Genomic DNA, 20,535 nt, shown 5'->3' with positions numbered 1-20,535 from the left:
AGGAACAGTACAAAGAAGACAAGAAAAACTTGCCCAGAGTGAACGCTCCTGTATTCTCATGGTTTATCTTACAGACGGTCATGGGTGTTCTTAGTAAAAAAAAGACTGTGTGGAAATATTTTAAAGAAATTCCCTGTGTAAATAAAAAAAATTATTATGAGAAAGAGTTGCAAGGCATATTTGTAACAATGAAACAGTATAAACAGTGCTTTTATTCTGTAGTATATTAAACATTTTAATTGTTGAAATATCAATATTTAGAATGTATGTTAACATATATTAGTAGAAAATTGATTTACAGCAGTTGTTTCAGAAGAAGCAGTAGTGTTAGTGTGAGGGTTCTGGTTTCAGAATCTGGGTCTCTACAAAAACATCCTTAGACTTTGGTAACTTTGTAACAGGGAAAAGGTTTATTGGAGTATTCAACATAAAATCCTTGTCTATGAAACTGTCCCAGAACTGTTCTCCTGCCACCAACGGGTCTGACAGGGGTATCTCACCATTATTCAGGAACGGATTGGTTTCTTCAGGATTCCATGGACCTGGACACCCCTGGAGGGGGTCATCTTTCAACACCTTGGCGTCCTCTCATTCCAATAGGGGAATGGTCTCGTCCTCGACGGCTCTGGCCCACTCGGCATCTCTGTTGTCTGGGAATAAGACCCAGGGTTCCCCCCGGAAGTCTCTCCTCTTTGCCTCCTCCACTCTCCATCTCAATTTCTCTTGCTTTTCCCTTTCTACCTTCTCTTTCTCCTCCCTTAGCCACCTCCGCCACTTGCGGGCCTCAGCTTCAACCCAGTATGACGGTCATGGGGGAATCTCTTGCCTCCTGCGGTAGTCGGCCTCCTCCCTGGGCACACAGAGTCGTTCCCACTCCCTAGTCCAAGGTCTTGTGCCCAAATCCACTCCCAACCTGGAGGCAACCCCCTTTCACCCCTCTTTATTCCTGCTGTCCCCAACTCTATCTCCACCCTCTTTTTTCAACCTGTTCCTGCCAAATGGTCTTCTGTTTGAACGGCTACCGTTAACCCGCACATTTTGACTTTCATATCCCAGGTGTTGGTACCCCCTTGTTCTTTCCTAACGGGGTGGAGTTGGTGAGGTCTGCATCTCCCTTTCTGTAGTTTGCGGAAGGGACGGCACTCCAGCGAGAGGCTTCTTTCTCTCGCCTTCCATCTCACAGTTAGTCTGTGCTGGCATGTTAGGCCAAGACAAAAAAATGTGGTAGCACCTTAAAGACCCAACTGCTATACAGTAGTACCTTGGTTTACGAAATTAATGCGTTCTATGGCAGAGGTCCCCAACCCCCGCTCTGTGGCCCGGTGCCAGTCCGTGGCCTGAGCCGGACTGGGCTGCGGAGAGAGACCTCCTCCCCACAGCCTGTTTGTGCCTGCACGTGAGCCTGCACGAGCACTGCACCACCCTTTGCTTATGCACATGAGTGCTGGCACACCTGCACAAGCACTGTGCTGCCCGTTGCACCCATGCACTTATGCGCGTGCACGAGAGAGAGCGCTCCTTCACACATGCGCACAAGCACAGGGGAGTGCCCCGCTTTCCCCAGCCGGTCTGTGGGGCTAAAAAGGTTGGGGACCACTGTTCTACAGGACTTTATGTAAAGCGAAAACTTTGTAAACCGGAACGCGGATTGCCATAGGAATGGGGGCAGCGCTATAAACCTCCAGGCACAATGCATCCTGGGGAAACTTCCTTTGTAAACTGGAACAAACAAACAAAAATGTAAACCGAGGCATTATTTTCAATGGATTTCCGTTTGTAAACCGAAAATTATGTTAACCGAGGCGTTTGTAAACCAAGGTACTACTGTATTTTAATGTAAGCTTCTTTGGACAAGTCCACATTAAAATATATCAGTTAGCCTTTAGGGTACCACAATATTTTTGATTTCATTTTTTTATTTTGTTTTGTTTTTGCCTAATCAGTTATTTAAGCTAGCTTTTTTGTTCTTGATAATTCAAATCGTGATTTCAGCCATTATTGTAAATTAATCACCCTGTATTCCTCAGTTATATAACAGTGGCTTTAAACTGAAATCCTGTACTACTTGTTTGAGGTTGGGCCCTATTCATTTTGGTGAGATATGTTAGGTATATATAGGATTATACACTCTTAAAAAATCATTTTGACTCCAATATGCTCAGCTTGGATTTATTTGCATTCAGATATCTTGCTGCAGAGGAGCATGGCAGAAGTCTCTTGGGGCTGACATCATGCTAAAGCTGCAGGTATCTTTCCCTAAAGATTCACATGCTGTGAAGCACATTTTATAGAGAATATAATAATGTAAGCTGTCTCATAAGCCACTACCGCAGCCAAGTTTTAAAAATAGACACAATGCAGAATTCCTGTTCAGTGACTTATGTCTGTCACATAATGATAATGGGCAGTTATCCAAGATGCATCTTGCATGCTAGTTAAGGTGTTCATCCACAATAAACAAATAAATAAATATTGGGAAGGAAATTTCAGGGGCCTATATTTTGTTTTATTGTATTTTTGTGCTTTTTTCCTAATTTTGGGACCCAAGGCAGCTCACAAATTATTAAAAGCCAAATCAATTAAAAGCACAATAATTTTTTACATTAGAAGACCATTGAAATTTTGTTACTGTACATTCTTTCACTAATCCTTTTTACTGACTATGTGAAAACTATTTCTAAAGATGGGAAGGCCCTAGTTATCTTGGTAAGCACTTGGAATTTTCATCATTACATTGAGACCAACCAACTTGGGTTTCTGAGAAGCTTGTTTTGTTAATTATATAGTGATAGAGTGGTCCTAGAAGGGAATTCTGTTTGTAATTTTTAAAATTAAAATAGAAATGCTTCTCTGCAGAGAAGCATTTCTATTTTAATTTTTAAAATTGTCTGTAATATGTCTGTAATCTTACAGTTCTTTCTTCTCAGTGTTTAGAAGACTGATCATTTGTTATTCTTCTCCCTGCACGAAGAGCTGGAGGAGAGATTTCTATAGGAACCCAGGATACTTGGTTTAGTATTCAGTGTCGGTCAAGCCTGTATTTATGCAAAAGAACCATAATAGTGGAGTGTTGGAATACGGAGATCTGCAGATGAGGTGCAGGCTTGGAAATGCACTGAGTGCCCTTGGGCTACTCACAGTTTCACAATCTGACCTCATCCTCAGAGTACAGTAGTTGTGAGGATAAAATGGGAAGAGCAAGGCCATTTGTACCTCTTAAAGCTCATTCTATAAAAGGCGGTGTATAAAGGTAACAAATACATAATAAATAGAAAGAGAATGCAGGCTGGTTTTCAAAAAATACAATATGCATGTATGTTCAGGAATTTAGTTATGTGTGGTGTTAATGGGTTATTCCCCTTTGGATGTTTTTTAAATCTTATGAATGTGATGACTAGCTGTAGGACATCTGCTGATATGTCCTGTGCATATTTTCTGATCAATAAGTAATTTGTTTTATGCTGTTGCGCACCCCCCAGTGACCCCTGTGTGTTTTGCCTCTCACATAAATTCACCTTTGGACACAACTTGTTCTTTTCACTTTTATTCGCTGCCACCAGAGGATATAATCCTCACTATATCAATTATGAATCTCACACTGTTGCTGCCAAATATAACAAGGTTTATTTATGGAGTATTAAGTAAATCACAGAAGGAAAATCATGGATGTTCTATTCTTACTCATTCAATAAACGTGGATTACATTACATGTACGCTTGCTTGTATTCATTCACTTTAATCAAGGTCTCAATATTTTCTGACTGTCAATGTACTTCTAATTCCTTTTAACTCTTTAATCTTCTCTAACCAACTGTCCAATACCTTACTGTATCTAAACACTCCAGTCTTCTCTCTACTGACTCACTGCCCCACCTTGTTCTGTTGACTCCGCCCCTCCTGTCCTATCATAGGCTCCTGCACTAGAGCTCTAAAATGACTGACAGGAGTGACGTGTGGGCTGTCCGCCACATATGCATTATTATAATGTATGTCTTATCTTACAGTTTCTGGTTAGCATTCCCAGGCTGGCTTACAGATAAATTAAAGTACATACAGTAGTATCAAACAAAAAACACAGCTCATGATTAAGTCTGTAATCCTTTTTTTAAAAAGTTCACAGCAGTTTAAAATAATTAAAATTGCTAGGATTATGAACTTTGGAAGTGCAATTCTTTTAAATCTTGGAGAATTTTTCGATTAGGAAAACAAATTGCCTTCGGCAAGCCACACAGTCCCAGGGTGCCCTCAGAAAAAGGGAATGGGAAACTATGTCTGAGTATTCTCTACCTAGAAAACCCTGGAATGTACTCTAATGCCATAAATCAGAATTGACTTGACAGCAGATGATGGTGATGATCTGGAACTACCGCCATATATATTCAGGGCCACCTTTTGAGGTGTCAGTTCTTGGCTGGATTTAATTCTTTAGTCAGCCTCTCATTTTAGAACTTCAGCACTCACACTGGCCCAAATCCTATTGTGTAATGTAATTCTCAGCTCATTCTTCATTGGTAAATAAAGAACCCCTGCAGCAGTTCTGAGGGGCACTGTGCATGCTGACTTAGTATGTGTATGCCCTGAAGAACTGCTGCAAGAACTTTCTTTCTTTCTTTCTTTCTTTCTTTCTTTCTTTCTTTCTTTCTTTCTTTCTTTCTTTCTTTCTTTCTTTCTTTCTTTCTTTCTTCATACATACATACATACATACATACATACATACATACATACATACATACATACATACATACATACATACATACCTGTGAAGGAGTAGGACCCAGTGTGCCGTCCCCAGAAGAAGAAAGCCCGAAAGACGCGAGTGGCTGTACTGAAGGGATTCTGGTAGAGATAGAGTGTGAGGAGGAGCTGCAAAGGAGACCTACTGAAGTGTGCTTGGTGGATGAGGGAGGAGCCGAGATGGACTTGATCATGTGGGAGGAGGTGAAAGGAGAGGGAGAAATTGCGCGGGAGTTCAGTTGGCTGGGGGAAGGTGAGCTGGGCAGATACATGAACAGAGGGGTGCAGACAGATTGGCTGAAAGACGCAAGGAGCCAGGCGGACGGGACTCCAGGGTTTCCAAACCTACTGAAAGAAGGAGGATTGTTGCCAGAGCCTCCTTTGACTAGCGGTCGCGGTAGGACATATGAACCTTTGGAATGGAGGGTCTCGGTCTTCCCGGTGGGCTACCATGGTGGGGGACGGAGAGTTATCCGCCCGGGCCCCGAGTTCCAGCAGAAGCCCCTGGAGGGGGATTGGGCCCGCCACCCCTGTTGTGGGACCATATGCGCCGTCCGGAGTGCACCTTTAAGACCTTTGACGGACCGCGAGCGATTTGGCCCGGCCCCTTGGTAGACGAAGAGACAGGTCCACCGGTTGTTAGACCTAAGAAGTATACTCTGTTAACAGATGAAGTGTTGAAGGATCCGTTTGATCCAGTGGAATTAAGTGTGCACGCGAATAAAGTTGTTGTTTCCCAAGAATCGGATTCGCCTCCGCGCCTTTTTCCCGCCTTTACCACACAACCCCCCTGGCTAAAGACGAACCTTGTCACAGTGGCGCCCAACGTGGGGCCGGGGGGACGGAATTGGCGGGAAGCAAAGAGGTGGACAAGTTGCGAGAAACAATGGAGAGACAAGCTCGGCTTATAGAGAACCTGACCGAGCAGCAGATCCTGATGGCCAGGCAAATGCGCGGGAGAGGGAACGAAGAGGAAAGGGGTATCAGGAATCTTGCCAGCGTACGGGGCAGCCTGGTGGCGGGGCCGGCGCCGATTCGAATACAGAAGATGACCAACACGGATGACCCTGAGGCATACCTGCATACGTTTGAGAGGGTGGCCACGGCAGCGGGGTGGCCGCGAGACCAGTGGACTTTAGTGCTCATCCCATGTCTCACTGGCCTATTGCAAGAGGTGGTTGATACCTTGGGAGTTCAGGAGGCGACGCGGTATGACGCAGTGAAAAACGCTATCTTGAGCACCCTAAACCTAACGGAAGAAACCTATAGGAAAAGGCTGAGAGAGTTGAAGTGGAAACCAGGAACCCACCCACGTACTGTTGCGCAGAGAATGAGGGCTAACGCAATGAGGTGGTTGAAACCGGCCGAGAACGATGGTGAAAAGCTAGTGGATGCGGTCGTGCTCGAACAGCTTGTGCAGTCCTTGGGAACCAACGCGAAAAACTGGGTGCAGAAGAACAATCCCAAAACGCTAGAGAGGGCGATTACGCTGCTGGAGGACTACAGCAACACAGAAGAGGCGAACAAGGAAGTGACCGCCCCCTGGGCGGAGAAACAGCGACCACGAGGAGGAGAAGTTTCGCTTTCAACTTCCAATCTTACTGCGAAGGCAGGCACGGACATGAGCGGACCTGCTAGAGCGCGCGGGAAAGGGTTCGAGCCATTCGCACCGAAGCCCGTCCGGCCTATTACTGTTGACCAAAGGATTTACGCGCCGGGCACGGGCTGGAAAGAGGGCAAGGACGGACGCCCCCTCTACACCCCTGGAGTGGTAGGGAAAGACAACAAAGAGGGGAGGATCATCTGTTATTCCTGTGGGGTTCCAGGCCACGTGAAGAGAAATTGCCCCGGGATCGATTGCTCGTGGGTGGGGCGGTTAACGCGCACGGTGGAAGCTAAGGGCCCAACCTCGGAGCGATGGGAAATAGACGCCTGGGTGAATGGGATGAAAAAGAGAGCCCTCATAGACACGTGGTGCGGGACGACCCTGGTGAGGGACCTACCGGGCGATAAGAAGGACGGAGGATTATCGGTGCGATGCATTCATGGGGACCTTAAAAAATACCAAACTATGTGGGCTACGGTGAAAGTAGGGGACAACGAGAGACACATGAAAATTGGGGTCGTTCCAGGACTAACGCGCGAAATGTTGCTTGGTCGGGACTGGGTGGGCTCTCGCAATGTGGGATCGATTAAGGAAGGGCTGCAAGGGGATGAGGAGGATTGTAAGGACCAGTCCGATTTTTTGCAGAGAACGTCGCGGGAGCAAGTGAGAGCCATGCAGCAGGATGACGCTTCGCTGCGAGAGCCTCTGTTGGCAGCTCAGCCATCAGGAACTATTGTAAGAGGACAAAAGGGGTGGGAGATGGATAATAATTTATTGTATTACATGCATGAAGATGCGAGTAGGAGGTTGGTGGTACCTTCCAAATGGAGATCGAAGGTTATGGAATTGGCTCATGATATTCCCTTGGCTGGGCATTTAGCGGAAGAAAAAATGAGGGCAAGGATTGAGCAGCGGTTCTGGTGGCCCGAGTTGAGGAAGGAGGTGAAAGAGTATTGTGCCACATGCCCTCAATGTCAGAAAACCCAAAGGAAGCCGCCTACGGGGGCTGAGTTAATCCCATTGCCTCTCATGGACCACCCTTTCCAAAGGATCGGATTAGACATTGTGGGACCGCTACTTAAATCCCAAGGGGGACATACTCATATCCTAGTGATCATAGATTACGCGACCCGATACCCCGAAGCGGTCCCACTGAGGTCAACCACGGCCAAAGTGCTAGCGCGGGAGTTGATGCAGGTATTCACGAGGCTGGGGTTTCCCAAGGAAATACTCACTGACCAAGGCACGAATTTCATGAGCCAAACCTTAAAAGAATTGTGGCGCCTCCTAGAGGTAAAACCTATCCACACCGCTGTGTATCATCCTCAGAGTAATGGCTTGGTGGAACGTTTCAATAAGACCCTAAAGGGCATGTTGCGGAAATTGGTCATGGAGAAACCCCGACGATGGCACCTGTTGGTGGCACCCTTAATGTTTGCCATAAGGGAGGTACCACAATCCTCTACAGGGTTTTCTCCCTTCGAACTGATGTATGGGTGGAACCCTAGAGGTATTCTGGACTTAGTAAAGGAGAGGTGGGAGGAAGGTCCAGACGATGCGCGGATAACTATTCAGCAAGTAATAGAAATGAGGGAACATCTCCGAACAGCTGTGGGACTGGCTAAGGCTAATCTTGGCCAGGCTCAAGCCGGACAAAAGAGGAGATACGATCAAAGGGTGAAGGTGCGTGAATTCGTACCAGGGCAAAAGGTTTTGTTGTTGATGCCTTCTGAACAGGCCAAGTTGTTCGCGACTTGGCAAGGCCCATACGAGGTGGTACAAAAAATAGGAGATGTTGACTACGAGATATATATGCCAGACAAGACTAAGAAAAAAGGTATCTTTCACGTCAACCTCCTCAAAGAGTGGAAAGAAAGAGAGGCTTTGTGGGGTGAAGTAGAGGAGCATGAATTTGGGCCAGAGGTTGATTCCTGGGGGCGGACGGAAGGCCGATTACCTATAGATGAGACCTTACCTGCTGCACAACAACAAGACTTATTACAGCTGGAAGACGAATTTCAACATTTGTTTTCAGGGGTACCAGGCGAAACTCAACTAATACAACACGAGATACACACCCCAACAGGGGTAGTTACGAGATCAGGGAACAGGACTTGGCCATATCACCTTAGAGAGGCTATAAGTAAGGAAGTTGAGGAAATGTTACAGCTGGGAATTATAGAACCCTCGCGAAGTCCTTGGCGCAGCTACCCTGTAATGGTGCCAAAGGCCGATGGAAAGATGCGGTTATGTGTGGATTTTAGACAATTGAACGAAGTTTCCAAATTTGACGCTTACCCCATGCCCCGAGTAGATGACCTGCTAGAAAAGCTGGGCGGGTCAGTATATCTGACCTCGCTTGACCTCACTAAAGGTTATTGGCAAATACCTTTAAGAGAGGAAGACAAGGAGAAAACATCCTTTGTAACACCCCAAGGGTTGTTTCAGTTCAAAAAAAATGCCGTTCGGGTTGCATGGCGCCGCTGCAACGTTCCAAAGATTAATGGATCAAGTCTTAGCCCCAGTTAAAGATTTCGTGGGGGCTTATATCGATGATATCTTGATCTATAGCAAGTCCTGGGGAGAACATCTGGAACACATAAGGAGGGTGCTTAGAGAAATTGAGAAGGCCGGACTGAAGGTGAATCCCGACAAGTGTAAGATCGCGCGGAGAGGTGTACAATTCCTAGGGTTTCAGGTGGAAGGTGGGAAAATACAACCAGTGTCCGATAAGGTGGACAAAGTCGTCTCGTGGACGATACCCAAAAGTAAGAAGGAGGTCCAACAATTTTTGGGGTTAGCCGGATACTACAGACAATTTGTGCCCAATTTTGCGGAAGTAGCGGCTCCTCTCACAGATTTGACGCGGAAAAGAAAGGGGAAAGGCATTATTTGGGGAGCCGTTGAACAACACGCTTTTAGACAGCTTAATGAAATCTTGGCGACCTTACCCTCCAGGTATGCCCCAGATTTCACGTTACCTTTTTGGGTACAAACGGATGCTTCTGATAGGGGAATTGGCGCTGTGCTGTCTCAAAGGAGAGATGGGGTGGAATACCCTATAATGTACCTAAGTAAAAAATTGAGTAGTCGGGAACAAAAGTATGCAACAATTGAGAAGGAAGCCTTGGCGGTGAGGTGGGCAGTGCATGCTCTGAGGTATTATCTGTTGGGCGCTCCTTTCATACTGATGACGGACCATGCACCATTGCAATGGCTCAATCGCATGAAGGATACCAATGCCCGCCTAACCAGATGGTATCTCAGCTTACAACCTTTCTCCTTTCAGGTGCAATATAGGAAGGGGAAGGCTCACTCTAATGCCGACTATTTCTCTCGACAGGAAGGGGAGAAGGAGAACCTTCCCTGGAGGACGGCCCACTCAGAGAGGGGGGCGTGTGAAGGAGTAGGACCCAGTGTGCCGTCCCCAGAAGAAGAAAGCCCGAAAGACGCGAGTGGCTGTACTGAAGGGATTCTGGTAGAGATAGAGTGTGAGGAGGAGCTGCAAAGGAGACCTACTGAAGTGTGCTTGGTGGATGAGGGAGGAGCCGAGATGGACTTGATCATGTGGGAGGAGGTGAAAGGAGAGGGAGAAATTGTGCGGGAGTTCAGTTGGCTGGGGGAAGGTGAGCTGGGCAGATACATGAACAGAGGGGTGCAGACAGATTGGCTGAAAGACGCAAGGAGCCAGGCGGACGGGACTCCAGGGTTTCCAAACCTACTGAAAGAAGGAGGATTGTTGCCAGAGCCTCCTTTGACTAGCGGTCGCGGTAGGACATATGAACCTTTGGAATGGAGGGTCTCGGTCTTCCCGGTGGGCTACCATGGTGGGGGACGGAGAGTTATCCGCCCGGGCCCCGAGTTCCAGCAGAAGCCCCTGGAGGGGGATTGGGCCCGCCACCCCTGTTGTGGGACCATATGCGCCGTCCGGAGTGCACCTTTAAGACCTTTGACGGACCGCGAGCGATTTGGCCCGGCCCCTTGGTAGACGAAGAGACAGGTCCACCGGTTGTTAGACCTAAGAAGTATACTCTGTTAACAGATGAAGTGTTGAAGGATCCGTTTGATCCAGTGGAATTAAGTGTGCACGCGAATAAAGTTGTTGTTTCCCAAGAATCGGATTCGCCTCCGCGCCTTTTTCCCGCCTTTACCACACAACCCCCCCCCCCCCGGCTAAAGACGAACCTTGTCACAATACCCTGCCTATCTGGACTACCAGACCACTCTAGGCGGCTCTTCATTTACTCTTCATTTACTACTGAGAAATAGACTGGACACATGCCATGCCATTTATTTTTTGTATTTTGTATTTTTCTTTTGTTTTTGACCTGATAGACTAACACGGCTGCCTCTTCTGAAACTACACTTCTTCATCGTGGTCTTCTGTGAATACACACATAAAGGGTTAAGTCAGCGCCAGCGTCGGTCCCTTTCGGAATCTTCTAGAGCTCTGCAAAGGAAACATAGTTAAACATTACCTACACTGCGCATGCTCCGCCCGCCCAAGTCCCAGTTCCATTTCTCCGCTGTGTGAAGTGGTTCCTCTCGTTCTTAGCTCTGCTAAATTTCTCTCTTCGGATCGTTTTTGCATCATATTTCTTCTGGTTTTGATCTCGGATCGTCTACGGACATTGCTATCTCTTTGCGGACTTGTTTGGGTATTGTTTCTTCCATCCCGTTTTACGCTGTTTTTTCCCGCCCTTTTTACCGGCTGTCTCCTGGTCCCTGTGACTCCTGCCTATGCCCCCTCTACCATCTGGACCCTTTAGTCGGTGTGTCGTTTGCTCGGGCAAGATCCCTTTTCAGGACGGGCACGACACGTGTCTTTTTTGTCTGGGTGAATCCCATTCCCCCCAGACCTGCAGACGTTGCCAGGCCTTTACTAAGGCCGCCTTAAAAGCGAGACAGCAATGCCTTAAACTGCAATTGTGGGACTCCACCTTATCGGCGTCCAAGCCATCGGCAATGGAGCTTCCATCTACTGCCTCTGTGCCTGAACCCCAGACTGCATCTCATCCGAGGCTGCTGTTTCAGAGGCGCCTGCTACTAAACCACCTAAGAAACCAGCAAAAAAGCCTTCTTCTTCTAAGGCTGGTCCTACCAAGCCTCCCAAGAAGGCTAAACAACCTTCAAAAACCAAGTTCTCCACTGACTACCTGGAGGCGGTCGGGACTTCTCTCCCGTCTCTGATTCTGGAGGATACGTCCCGGGATAAAGAGTCTGTGTCGGAGGCAGCGACTTCGCTACCTCCACGACAGCCTGAGCCTATTTTACCCCTTGGCGTACAGTCTCCGACGCCAAGTCAGCTTGTCCTTGCAACCACAAGCTTGGGTCTAGCCCCTTTCAGCCCTGTTTCGACCGGGCGGGCTTCTTTGGCTCATTCCGTCTCTCCGTCGCCGTCGAGAGCGAGTTCGCCTCCGGCTAAAAAAACGGAGAAAAGAAAGCATCTTTCCAAGGACCGACGTCGAGCGGCTCATAAAGAATACAGGGATCATCATCGTAAATCTCGCCGCCGACGCCGATCTTCCTCGGAGGAGTCTACATCCTCCAGCTCCCACAGTAGGAAGTATCGACGACGTCAGAGACGCGACTCTTCCTCTTTTTCGTCTTCCTCGTCCTCCGATCGACGTCATCAACGTCGACGAGTGAAATACGTCTACCTTTCTTCTTCTGGGTCTACTCCTCCCCGCCGTCGTCGACATCGCCATAAGCACGACATCGACAATATCCCTCAACCGACGCCCCTCCCTCTTAAACCGGCTGCTCCACCAGTTCTGCCTGCACCTATTGCCTCAGCAGTTCTGCCTACGCCCACTCTTCCTGCTCCTGCGGTCGAGGTCGAACATCGACCTCGTAAGAGGGCCCATGAATCTTCATCTGATGATGACCAGCCCTTTTCATCTCAACAGTCAGGCTCCGACGACGAACTTCCCCCGCAGCCTACACCTGTTCCTTTGCCAGTAGGGGAGACTGTAGAGTCAGATACTGGAGATCCTCATGACTCCTCCCCCTCTGAGGATTTCTCTTCGTATTCTCAAATGCTATCCCGACTAGCAAAAACCCTTAAACTGCCAGTGGATGAACCTCCTCCCCCAGACATCACCAAGGAGCATACTCCACCTCCTAGTCTTTCCTACTTACCTTCTTTACTCAAAATTATTAAGGAACTATGGGACCATCCGTCATCTTCTATCCCTTTACCAAGGCGTACTGAGAATATGTATAAAATTATTGGGGATGACGCTAAATTTCTTTTGAAACATCCCATCCCCAATTCCCTGATTGTTGAGACCAGCTGCTCAAAGCCTACGGGACGGTCCCATGTCATCCCTACTAATAAGGAAGGAAAAAAGTTGGAAATGATTGGAAGAAGAATCTACTCTTTGGTCTCTTTTCTGCTTCGGGTCGCTAATTATCAAATGGCTCTAGGTGCTTACTAAAAACAGCTGTGGCTTAAACTCCTCCCAGGATTACAGCTGTTGCCTGATGGTGTGAGACAGGGCTATCTTAACACCTTTGAAGAGGCTCAAACGGTGTCCAAACATCAGAGGATCGCTACTCGCCACTCCGTCGAGGCCGCAGCTCGTATCCTCGTATCCTCAGTCACCTTACGCAGGCATGCCTGGCTTCGATCAGCAAGCATTCTTGACGATGTAAAGACTATAATTGAGGACTTGCCATTCGATGCCTCTGGTCTGTTTAGTGAAAAGATAGATAGTCACCTGGAAGAATTGCACAAAGTGAAGAAGACTGCTAAATCATATTTTATTCAGTCTCAGCCTAAATTTACCAGATACCAATGGAAAAGACCTTTTAATCAGTTTGGTCAGTCCCAACCATTTAGACAATATAAGCCTCAGTCTCAACCTACATCCTCACAAGGCAATGCTTCTACCTTCACCTACCGCGGGCAGCCTTCTCATTGTCTCCAGTCTTACAAACCCCCTACAAAAAACATAAGCAGTACCTTTGACTCTCTGCAATTCCCTCCAACATTCTCTGCCGACACAAGACTTCATCCTTACCTTCCCAATTGGTCCACAGTTACAACCGACTCCTGGGTCCTTGGTATCGTTCATTCCGGCTACCGTCTGGAGTTTACCGAATATCCACCCTTAGGTCACGTAGAATATACGTCTTTCGACCCTTCCTTGCAGGTAGAAGTTCGATCCTTGCTGGAAAAACATGCCATCCAAAAAGTTCCCAAAAAGGACGTTTTCAACGGTTTTTACTCCAGGTATTTCGCCGTGCCCAAAAAAGGCGGCGGAATAAGACCTATCATGGATCTCAGGATTCTAAATACTTACCTTCGTCCCCGCAGATTCCGCATGGTGACCTTAGAATCCATCATACACCTACTAAAACAAAACGACTGGTTTGTAGTTATAGATTTGAAGGACGCGTATTTTCACATTTCGATTCATCCCAGTCATCGAAAATTCCTTCGGTTCATCTTCCAGGACACCATTTATTAGTACCAGGTCCTTCCATTTGGCCTGGCAACAGCTCCCAGGACATTTACAAAGTGCATGGCCCCTGTGGCAGCTTACCTGCGGCTCCACGGCGTCCAAGTCTTCCCTTACATCGACGACTGGCTAGTGGTCGCACCATCCAGAAGCAAGGCTCTACAAGACACAAAATTCACACTTCATGTACTTCGAAATTTGGGACTTCGAATAAACTACAAGAAATCTCATCTTGTCCCCTCTCAGACTGTAGACTACATAGGGGTGACCCTAGATGCGTTAAAGGGTCGCATATTTCTTCCACAAGACCGTATAATGAAGATCCTAAAAGCAGTATGGAAGTTCAAACCAGGTGCCAAGGTGACAGCGTTGCATGCCCAACATCTTCTGGGCCTGATGTCCTCCACTACTCCGGGGCTTGCCCATGCCCGTCTCAAACTCGGGTCCTTACAGTCGTGGCTTCTAGCTCTTTTCGACCCTCTCGCCCATCACCAGCTGCGGCGGCTGAGAGTCACTCCAGAGTTAGCACATCAACTAAGGTGGTGGACGTTCCAACCGCATCTACAAGTTGGGCGCCCATTTCGTCCCCTCCAACTAACGGTTCAAGTCACCACAGATGCCAGTCCCTCTGGCTGGAGAGCACATTGCGGCCCTCATCGAGTTCATGCACTTTGGTCCCTGCAAGAACGGCATTTTCACATCAATCATTTGGAGATGATAGCCGTTATCAAAGCACTCAAGTCTTTTTTCCCGCTAGTACATGGTCGTGCTGTGCAGATAGTCACAGACAACACCACGACCATGTACTATGTCAACAAACAGGGAGGCACACATTCTCAGTCTCTTCTGTACCTAACAGTCACGTTGTGGGAATGGTGTTACCGTCACCACATATTTCTAGTGGCGGTCCATGTATCCACACAAGACAGTGCTCTTGCAGACGAGCTCAGCCGTCGGACTATTCAGATGCACGAGTGGGAGCTCAATCCTCAAGTATTTCAAGACCTATGTCGCCGTTGGGATACGCCTGTGGTCGATCTTTTTGCCACTCATGTCAACGCGAAATGCCCTCTTTTTGCCTCCAGGGCAGGGCGCGGCCCTCGCTCTCTAGGCGATGCCTTCATGATCCCGTGGACCAAGGGTCTCCTATATCTCTTCCCTCTATTTCCCTTGCTGCAAAGGACACTAGTGAAACTTCAACAAGACAGATCCGAGGCGATTCTTGTGGCGCCTCGCTGGCCCAGACAACCGTGGTTTCCCACATTGACGTCAATGGCAGTGGACTCAGTAAAGCTCCCAATTTTTCCAGCCCTGCTCACTCAGGACAAGGGCAACATATTCCACCCAGATTTACAGACGCTCCATCTGACAGCATGGAGGATATCCCCGAGATAAAGGAGGTTCTCGACAAGTCTAGAAAAGACTCCACTTCATCGCTTTATACATATAAATGGAAGAGTTTTCTCAAATTCACACAGTCTCGGGGTCTCCCTTCCTGCCCGGTTGATCTTTCCACCTTGTTGCAGTTTCTACGTTACTTATTTGACTTTAAGTTGTCTATTTCTACGCTGAAAGTATATATAGCTGCCATTGTTTCTTTCCAGCCGAGGGGCTTGCCGGCCTCTCGTTTGTTCTCACATCCGACTGTGAAGGCGTTCCTTAAGGGACTTGTAGATCTACGCCCACCAGTGAGACCTCTGCTTCCCCAGTGGTCCCTCCATTTGGTACTACAGTCTCTTATGCGACCCCCGTTTGAACCTTTAGCAACCTGTGACTTAAAACCGTTGTCTTTCAAGGTTTTGTTTCTAGTTGCTATTACCTCTGCTTGTAGGGCCAGTGAGTTGGCCGCCCTCCGGGCTGATCAACCTTTTCTTCAATTCTTTCCGGACAAAGTTGTGCTGCACACAGATACTTCTTTCTTACCCAAAGTGGTTTCTAATTTTCATCTCAACCAACCGCTTGTACTACCTACACTGTTTGCTTCTCCTACTTCTGACATAGAACGCATGCTCCACACGCTGGATGTCAAAAGGGCCCTTGCCTTTTATGTTTCAAGAGCCAAAGACTTTCGTTCCTCTTCCAGGCTTTTTCTCTGCTATTTTGGGCACAAGAAAGGACTTCCAGCTTCCCCGTCGTCACTATCCCGATGGCTTGTGTCTACAATTTCTTTGGCGTACCAGCTTCCTCACTTGACACCTCCTGAACACCTGCGTGCTCACTCCACAAGGGCTGTTGCTTCATCTACTGCTCTTCTTCATGGCATTGATCTTCCCGATATTTGCCGGACTGCCACCTGGTCTCAGCCGTCTACTTTTATTACCCATTACCGGCTAGATATGAGAGCGAAGAAAGAAACCAGGTTTGGGAGAGCTGTGTTGGCTTCCGCCCTACAGTGACGGCCCTCCTGCCAGTGAGTTAGCTTGCTAGTCACCCTTTATGTGTGTATTCACAGAAGACCACGATGAAGAAAGTGGGGTTACTTACCTGTAACCAGGGTTCTTCAAGTGGTCATTCTGTGAATTCACACATGCCCACCCGGCCTCTCCACTTCCGTCACTGTTTATTAGAGAACTCATTCTACTTGTGGCGGAAAATGGAACTGGGGCTTGGGCGGGCGGAGCATGCGCAGTGTAGGTAATGTTTAACTATTTTTCCTTTGCAGAGCTCTAGAAGATTCCGAAAGGGACCGACGCTGGCACTGACTTAACCCTTTATGTGTGAATTCACAGAATGACCACTTGAAGAACCCTGGTTACAGGTACAGTAAGTAACCCCACTTTTTGCTTGTGATATGCAAAAAGATTTTGGCCAAAGTATTGTGTGCAAGTATTTTGTGTTCAGAGGAAGCAGAAGAGATCATGAATTAATAAAATGTTAAGGCTGCATTTTGTACGTTAATGACATGATGCTTCACGAGATACTGTAAATATTGGAGCCTTATAAGAAAAGTGCACATGCGTCAGTTTCCTTCCTGCGATTCCTATTTGTCTGACTAGTTCATGTCTTGCAGTATCAGTTTTTGGCTTTCCATTGGTAAAACTACTGAAATTAGAACAGAATCATGTGCCTAGTCATTTTATTTCATCACTGCTAGAGCACCCCTTTTCTGTCTTGTCTGATGGCGACCTCTGGTGTTAATGCAGTGTGCTTTTTAAAGAGAGGCTCTGGTCTACATATTTGTAGTGTAAAGAATTGTCATTAATTGGTTGATCATTACCATTTTGGTGTTTGTTTATTCATTCTTGCTTTAAATTTTAGAAAAAGAGAAATTTTGGGAGGAAAGGGAAAGGTGTATAGAGTAAACAAAGTTAAAATAAAAATCCCACACTGCACATTGGGATTAAAAGCCACAGCTAGTTTTAAATATGAAACGCTAATTTAAACTATCAACATTAATGCAAATTAATATTAATTTTTATTTCCCCTCCCTTACTAGGATGGCTCATAAATATCTGGGACAAAACAGTTCCCTGATTCAGGTCAAAAACTAAAATACTGATGAGAGCAAAGATAGTCATATAGGCCATAAAGAAATTAAATTAAAATAAAATAAATGTACATTCATCAGGTCATTCCCAAGAGCACAGTAACGTGAAGGACCTCCAAACAAACTATTGCTGTGACAAGCTTGATTTCTCCTCCTGGAGTTCTCTGATAACTAAAATTACTTCTTGTTGTGGCAGTCATTTCTGTTTAGTTCTTCAAGAGGGATTTGTGGATATGCTTGATTGTTCAAAGTTTCTAAATATTACAGGAGTAAAAGCATCTGCAGACAGGAAGATGCTAAAGCCACTTATGTGCCCCTCCATGGGCATCTCCTGTGTTAGGAGGAAGGGGTGGGGGAGGGAAATAACACCATACCTGACTGCAGCTTGCAGCTAAACCAGATAGCCATGTTTTTTTCCCCAAGTTGAAACATGCAGAACAAAATGGCTGCAATTCACATTAGGTGTACAGTACAATGTTGAGGGCTCCTGGTTTTATATTTCCAGACTTCTCTGAAGCACAGTGGTATACTTTGGGTTTTTTGTACAGCAGTCAGGTTAAAGCTGAATTTTTTCCCTGGCTTCCTCAAGTTAGAATTCACTCTGCTAACTTACTGGTCTTTGATCCTTTGTTTTTCATTTCAGGTCGAAAGCTGAGAGGGAAGGCCTTTTATTTCGTTAATGGGAAAGTGTTTTGTGAAGAAGACTTCCTGGTGAGTATGTTACAGCCTCCTTCAGGCTATTGCTTATGCAGGAAAATCTAATGTGGATTTTGGCTAAAGAAGAACTATCCAAAAGAAGATTAGATAGCCCATTCATGGCAGGCCAGGTTATATATACTTTAGCAGCTCTGCATGTAGGTAGATTGATTTTTAAGAGCAGTTGAGGTAAGAAAATGAAAATCTCTTACCTGAGAGGATCTTAAGTGAGGCAATCAGTACCCTGTATCCCCCAAAATAAGACCTAACCTGAAAATAAGCCCTAGTATGATTTTTCAGAATGCTCGTAATATAAGCCCTACCCCAAAAATAAGCCCTAGTTAAGTGAAACCCCGCCCTCCACCATTGTGCAGCAACCAGAAGATGACATGACTGCATTTGAATAAATGTAGATGGTTGAACATGACAAAAATAAAACATCTCCTGAAAATAAGCCCTAATGCATTTTTTGGAGAAAAAATTAATATAAGACCCTGTCTTATTTTCGGGGAAACACGGTACTGAGGACTTACTATTCATAATTACAGTGCTGTAATGTTTATGTGTATTATCTATATATACCTGTGCTTACAGGTACAAGGTTTAAGTGCAAGTTACTCTAGTTTTTGGTCCTTTGGTCCAAATCTGTCCCATTTCCCTTAATTGCTTTTATTTTCTTGTCAGTGGGGCATCCAAGGGAATAAATGCTGAATTGGTAAATCTTGTGTGGCCTTTATTTAAAAGAAAGCAACAGGGAAGTCATTAAAGGAAACAGTTTTAAAGCAAACAACATTATAATGGCAAGGCAGTCCTGTCAGATATTGATCCAATTTTTGTTGAAATGTGCTTTTGATCAAGAAGATTTAAACTATTTTTTTTATTTTTTCCTCTTTATCGTAGTATTCAGGTTTCCAGCAGTCTGCTGACAGGTGTTTCATATGTGGCCATTTGATCATGGACATGGTAAGTTCAGTATGTAGCAAATATTTTTTTTAAAAAAATAGTTGTAATTTAGAACAGTGTCCAAAATGAAAAATAAAATGTGCATATAAATGTATTTATCAAGTTACCATGAAGACTTGGTGAAGTATAATCAACAACAAAAATATGTAGATTTTCTATCCATGTAAATAAAGAAAATGAAGTATATCTAGTTGTGTGATTGTTGGAGACTGATGTTGTTAGTGATGTCTGCTGATCTTTTTTAAAAGTATGCAGATGTGCACACCCAGTATTTTGATTTTATTTTATACCGTTCTTATGTTTATGTCACACTGTTCTTCGAAGGACCTCAAGGTATTTATCTTGAGCTTCTTCCCTTTTTTCACTCTCACAAGAATCCAGTGAAACATATTAGGTTGATGGACAATGACTTGCCCAAGGTTGGCGTGTGAGCTTTGTAGACAAGTTGGGTTCTGAAGCCACATCTCCCCAATCTTAATCCAGCATTTCAACCAGTGTGTTGTGCTAGTTATCATAGAACCACAGAGTTGGAAGAGACCACAGGGGTCATTGAGTCCAACCCCCTGCCATACAGGAACTCCATCAAATCACTCCTGTCTGATGGCCATCCAGCCTCTGCTTAAAAACCTCCAAGGAAGGAGATTCCACCACACTCCGAGGCAGCATATCCCACTGCCGACCAGTTTTTCCTGAGATTCAGGTGGAATCTCTTTTCCTGTAGTTTGTCCTAGTGTCTGGAGCCGTGGAAAACAAACCTGTCCCTTCCTTGACATGACATCCCTTCAGATATTTAAACATGGCTATCATGTCCCCTCTTAACCTTCTTTTTGTAAGGCTAAACATTCTCAGCTCCCTAAGCTGCTCCTCATTCCTTCATCCAAGTCATTGATAGAGATGTTGAATAGCTCAGAAGAAAACCCTGAGGCACCCCTCTAATTACCTCTTTCCAGGATGAAGAGAAGCCATTGGTGAGCACCCTTTGAGTTTGGTCAATCAACTAATTACAAATTCACCGAAGAGCAGTACTGTCTAGCCCACATTTTACTACCTTCCTTGCAAGAATATCATGGGGAACTTTGTCAAACTCCTTACTGAAATCAAGATATGCTACATCCACAGCATTCCCTTCATCTATCAAGCCTGTAACTCTATCAAAAAAAGAGATCAGATTAGTCTGGCATGTCTTGTTTTTGAGAAACCTGTGTTAACTTTTAGTGATGACAGCATTGCTTTCTAAGTAATAACAAACTGTCTGTTTAATTATTTGCTCTAGAATTTTTCTGGGAATTAATGTCAGGCCGACTGGGCGATAATTATTTGGGTCTTCTTTTTTCCCTTTTTGAAGATGGGAACAACATTTGCCCTCCTCCAGTCTGTGGGGACTTCTCCTGTTCTCCAAGAATTCTCAAATATTATTGCCAATGGTTCTGAAATTACTTCTGCCAGTTCTTTTAATATCCTTGGATGTAATTCGTCTTGCTCTGGAGACTTGAATTCATTTAGAGTAGCCAGGTATTCCTGTACTATTTCTCTACCTATTCTGTGCTGCATTTCCCCCATAACATCACCTGCTCTTTGCCCCT

The 20,535-nt window shown here is 45.8% G+C and overlaps 2 protein-coding genes across 5 annotated transcripts in view; both read left to right on the top strand.

Moving 5' to 3' along the window:
* The window catches only part of LIMD1 (LIM domain containing 1), a 78,719-nt gene that overhangs the window by 42,396 nt on the left and 15,788 nt on the right, over nucleotides 1-20,535 (top strand). For 3 of the 4 annotated variants that reach the window (XR_002301559.3, XM_073003516.2, XM_020804572.3), the window contains exons 4-5: nucleotides 17,937-18,004; nucleotides 18,890-18,952. Coding sequence is in view for 3 of the 4 variants with exons in the window: in XM_073003516.2 (XP_072859617.2) it covers nucleotides 17,937-18,004; nucleotides 18,890-18,952 (131 nt within the window). In the remaining variant the exon portion in view is untranslated. Of the gene's footprint in view, nucleotides 1-16,435; nucleotides 16,565-17,936; nucleotides 18,005-18,889; nucleotides 18,953-20,535 lie in introns of those variants that run through there. The other variant, XM_078377367.1, reaches the window with a different exon arrangement.
* Nucleotides 5,517-10,791, top strand: ZKSCAN7 (zinc finger with KRAB and SCAN domains 7). The gene is made up of 2 exons (XM_072987100.2): nucleotides 5,517-7,075; nucleotides 9,684-10,791. The coding sequence occupies exons 1-2, from the start codon at nucleotides 5,621-5,623 to the stop codon at nucleotides 10,326-10,328; spliced, it is 2,100 nt and encodes a 699-aa protein (XP_072843201.2). The 5' UTR covers nucleotides 5,517-5,620; the 3' UTR covers nucleotides 10,329-10,791.

Source organism: Pogona vitticeps, chromosome 6, assembly GCF_051106095.1.
Source record: "Pogona vitticeps strain Pit_001003342236 chromosome 6, PviZW2.1, whole genome shotgun sequence".
Taxonomy (NCBI): Eukaryota; Metazoa; Chordata; class Lepidosauria; order Squamata; family Agamidae; genus Pogona; species Pogona vitticeps.
Note: the sequence above shows the minus strand (reverse complement) of the source record. Positions and strands in the feature narration are given on the sequence as shown.

Bases quoted from the DNA above. Each gene is read 5' to 3' on its own strand.
- ZKSCAN7 (XM_072987100.2), top strand. From the start codon at position 5,621: ATGGAGAGACAAGCTCGGCTTATAGAGAACCTGACCGAGCAGCAGATC. The intron at 7,076-9,683 runs GTAAGAGGACAA...TTCTCTCGACAG, and splicing joins CTCAGCCATCAGGAACTATT to GAAGGGGAGAAGGAGAACCT.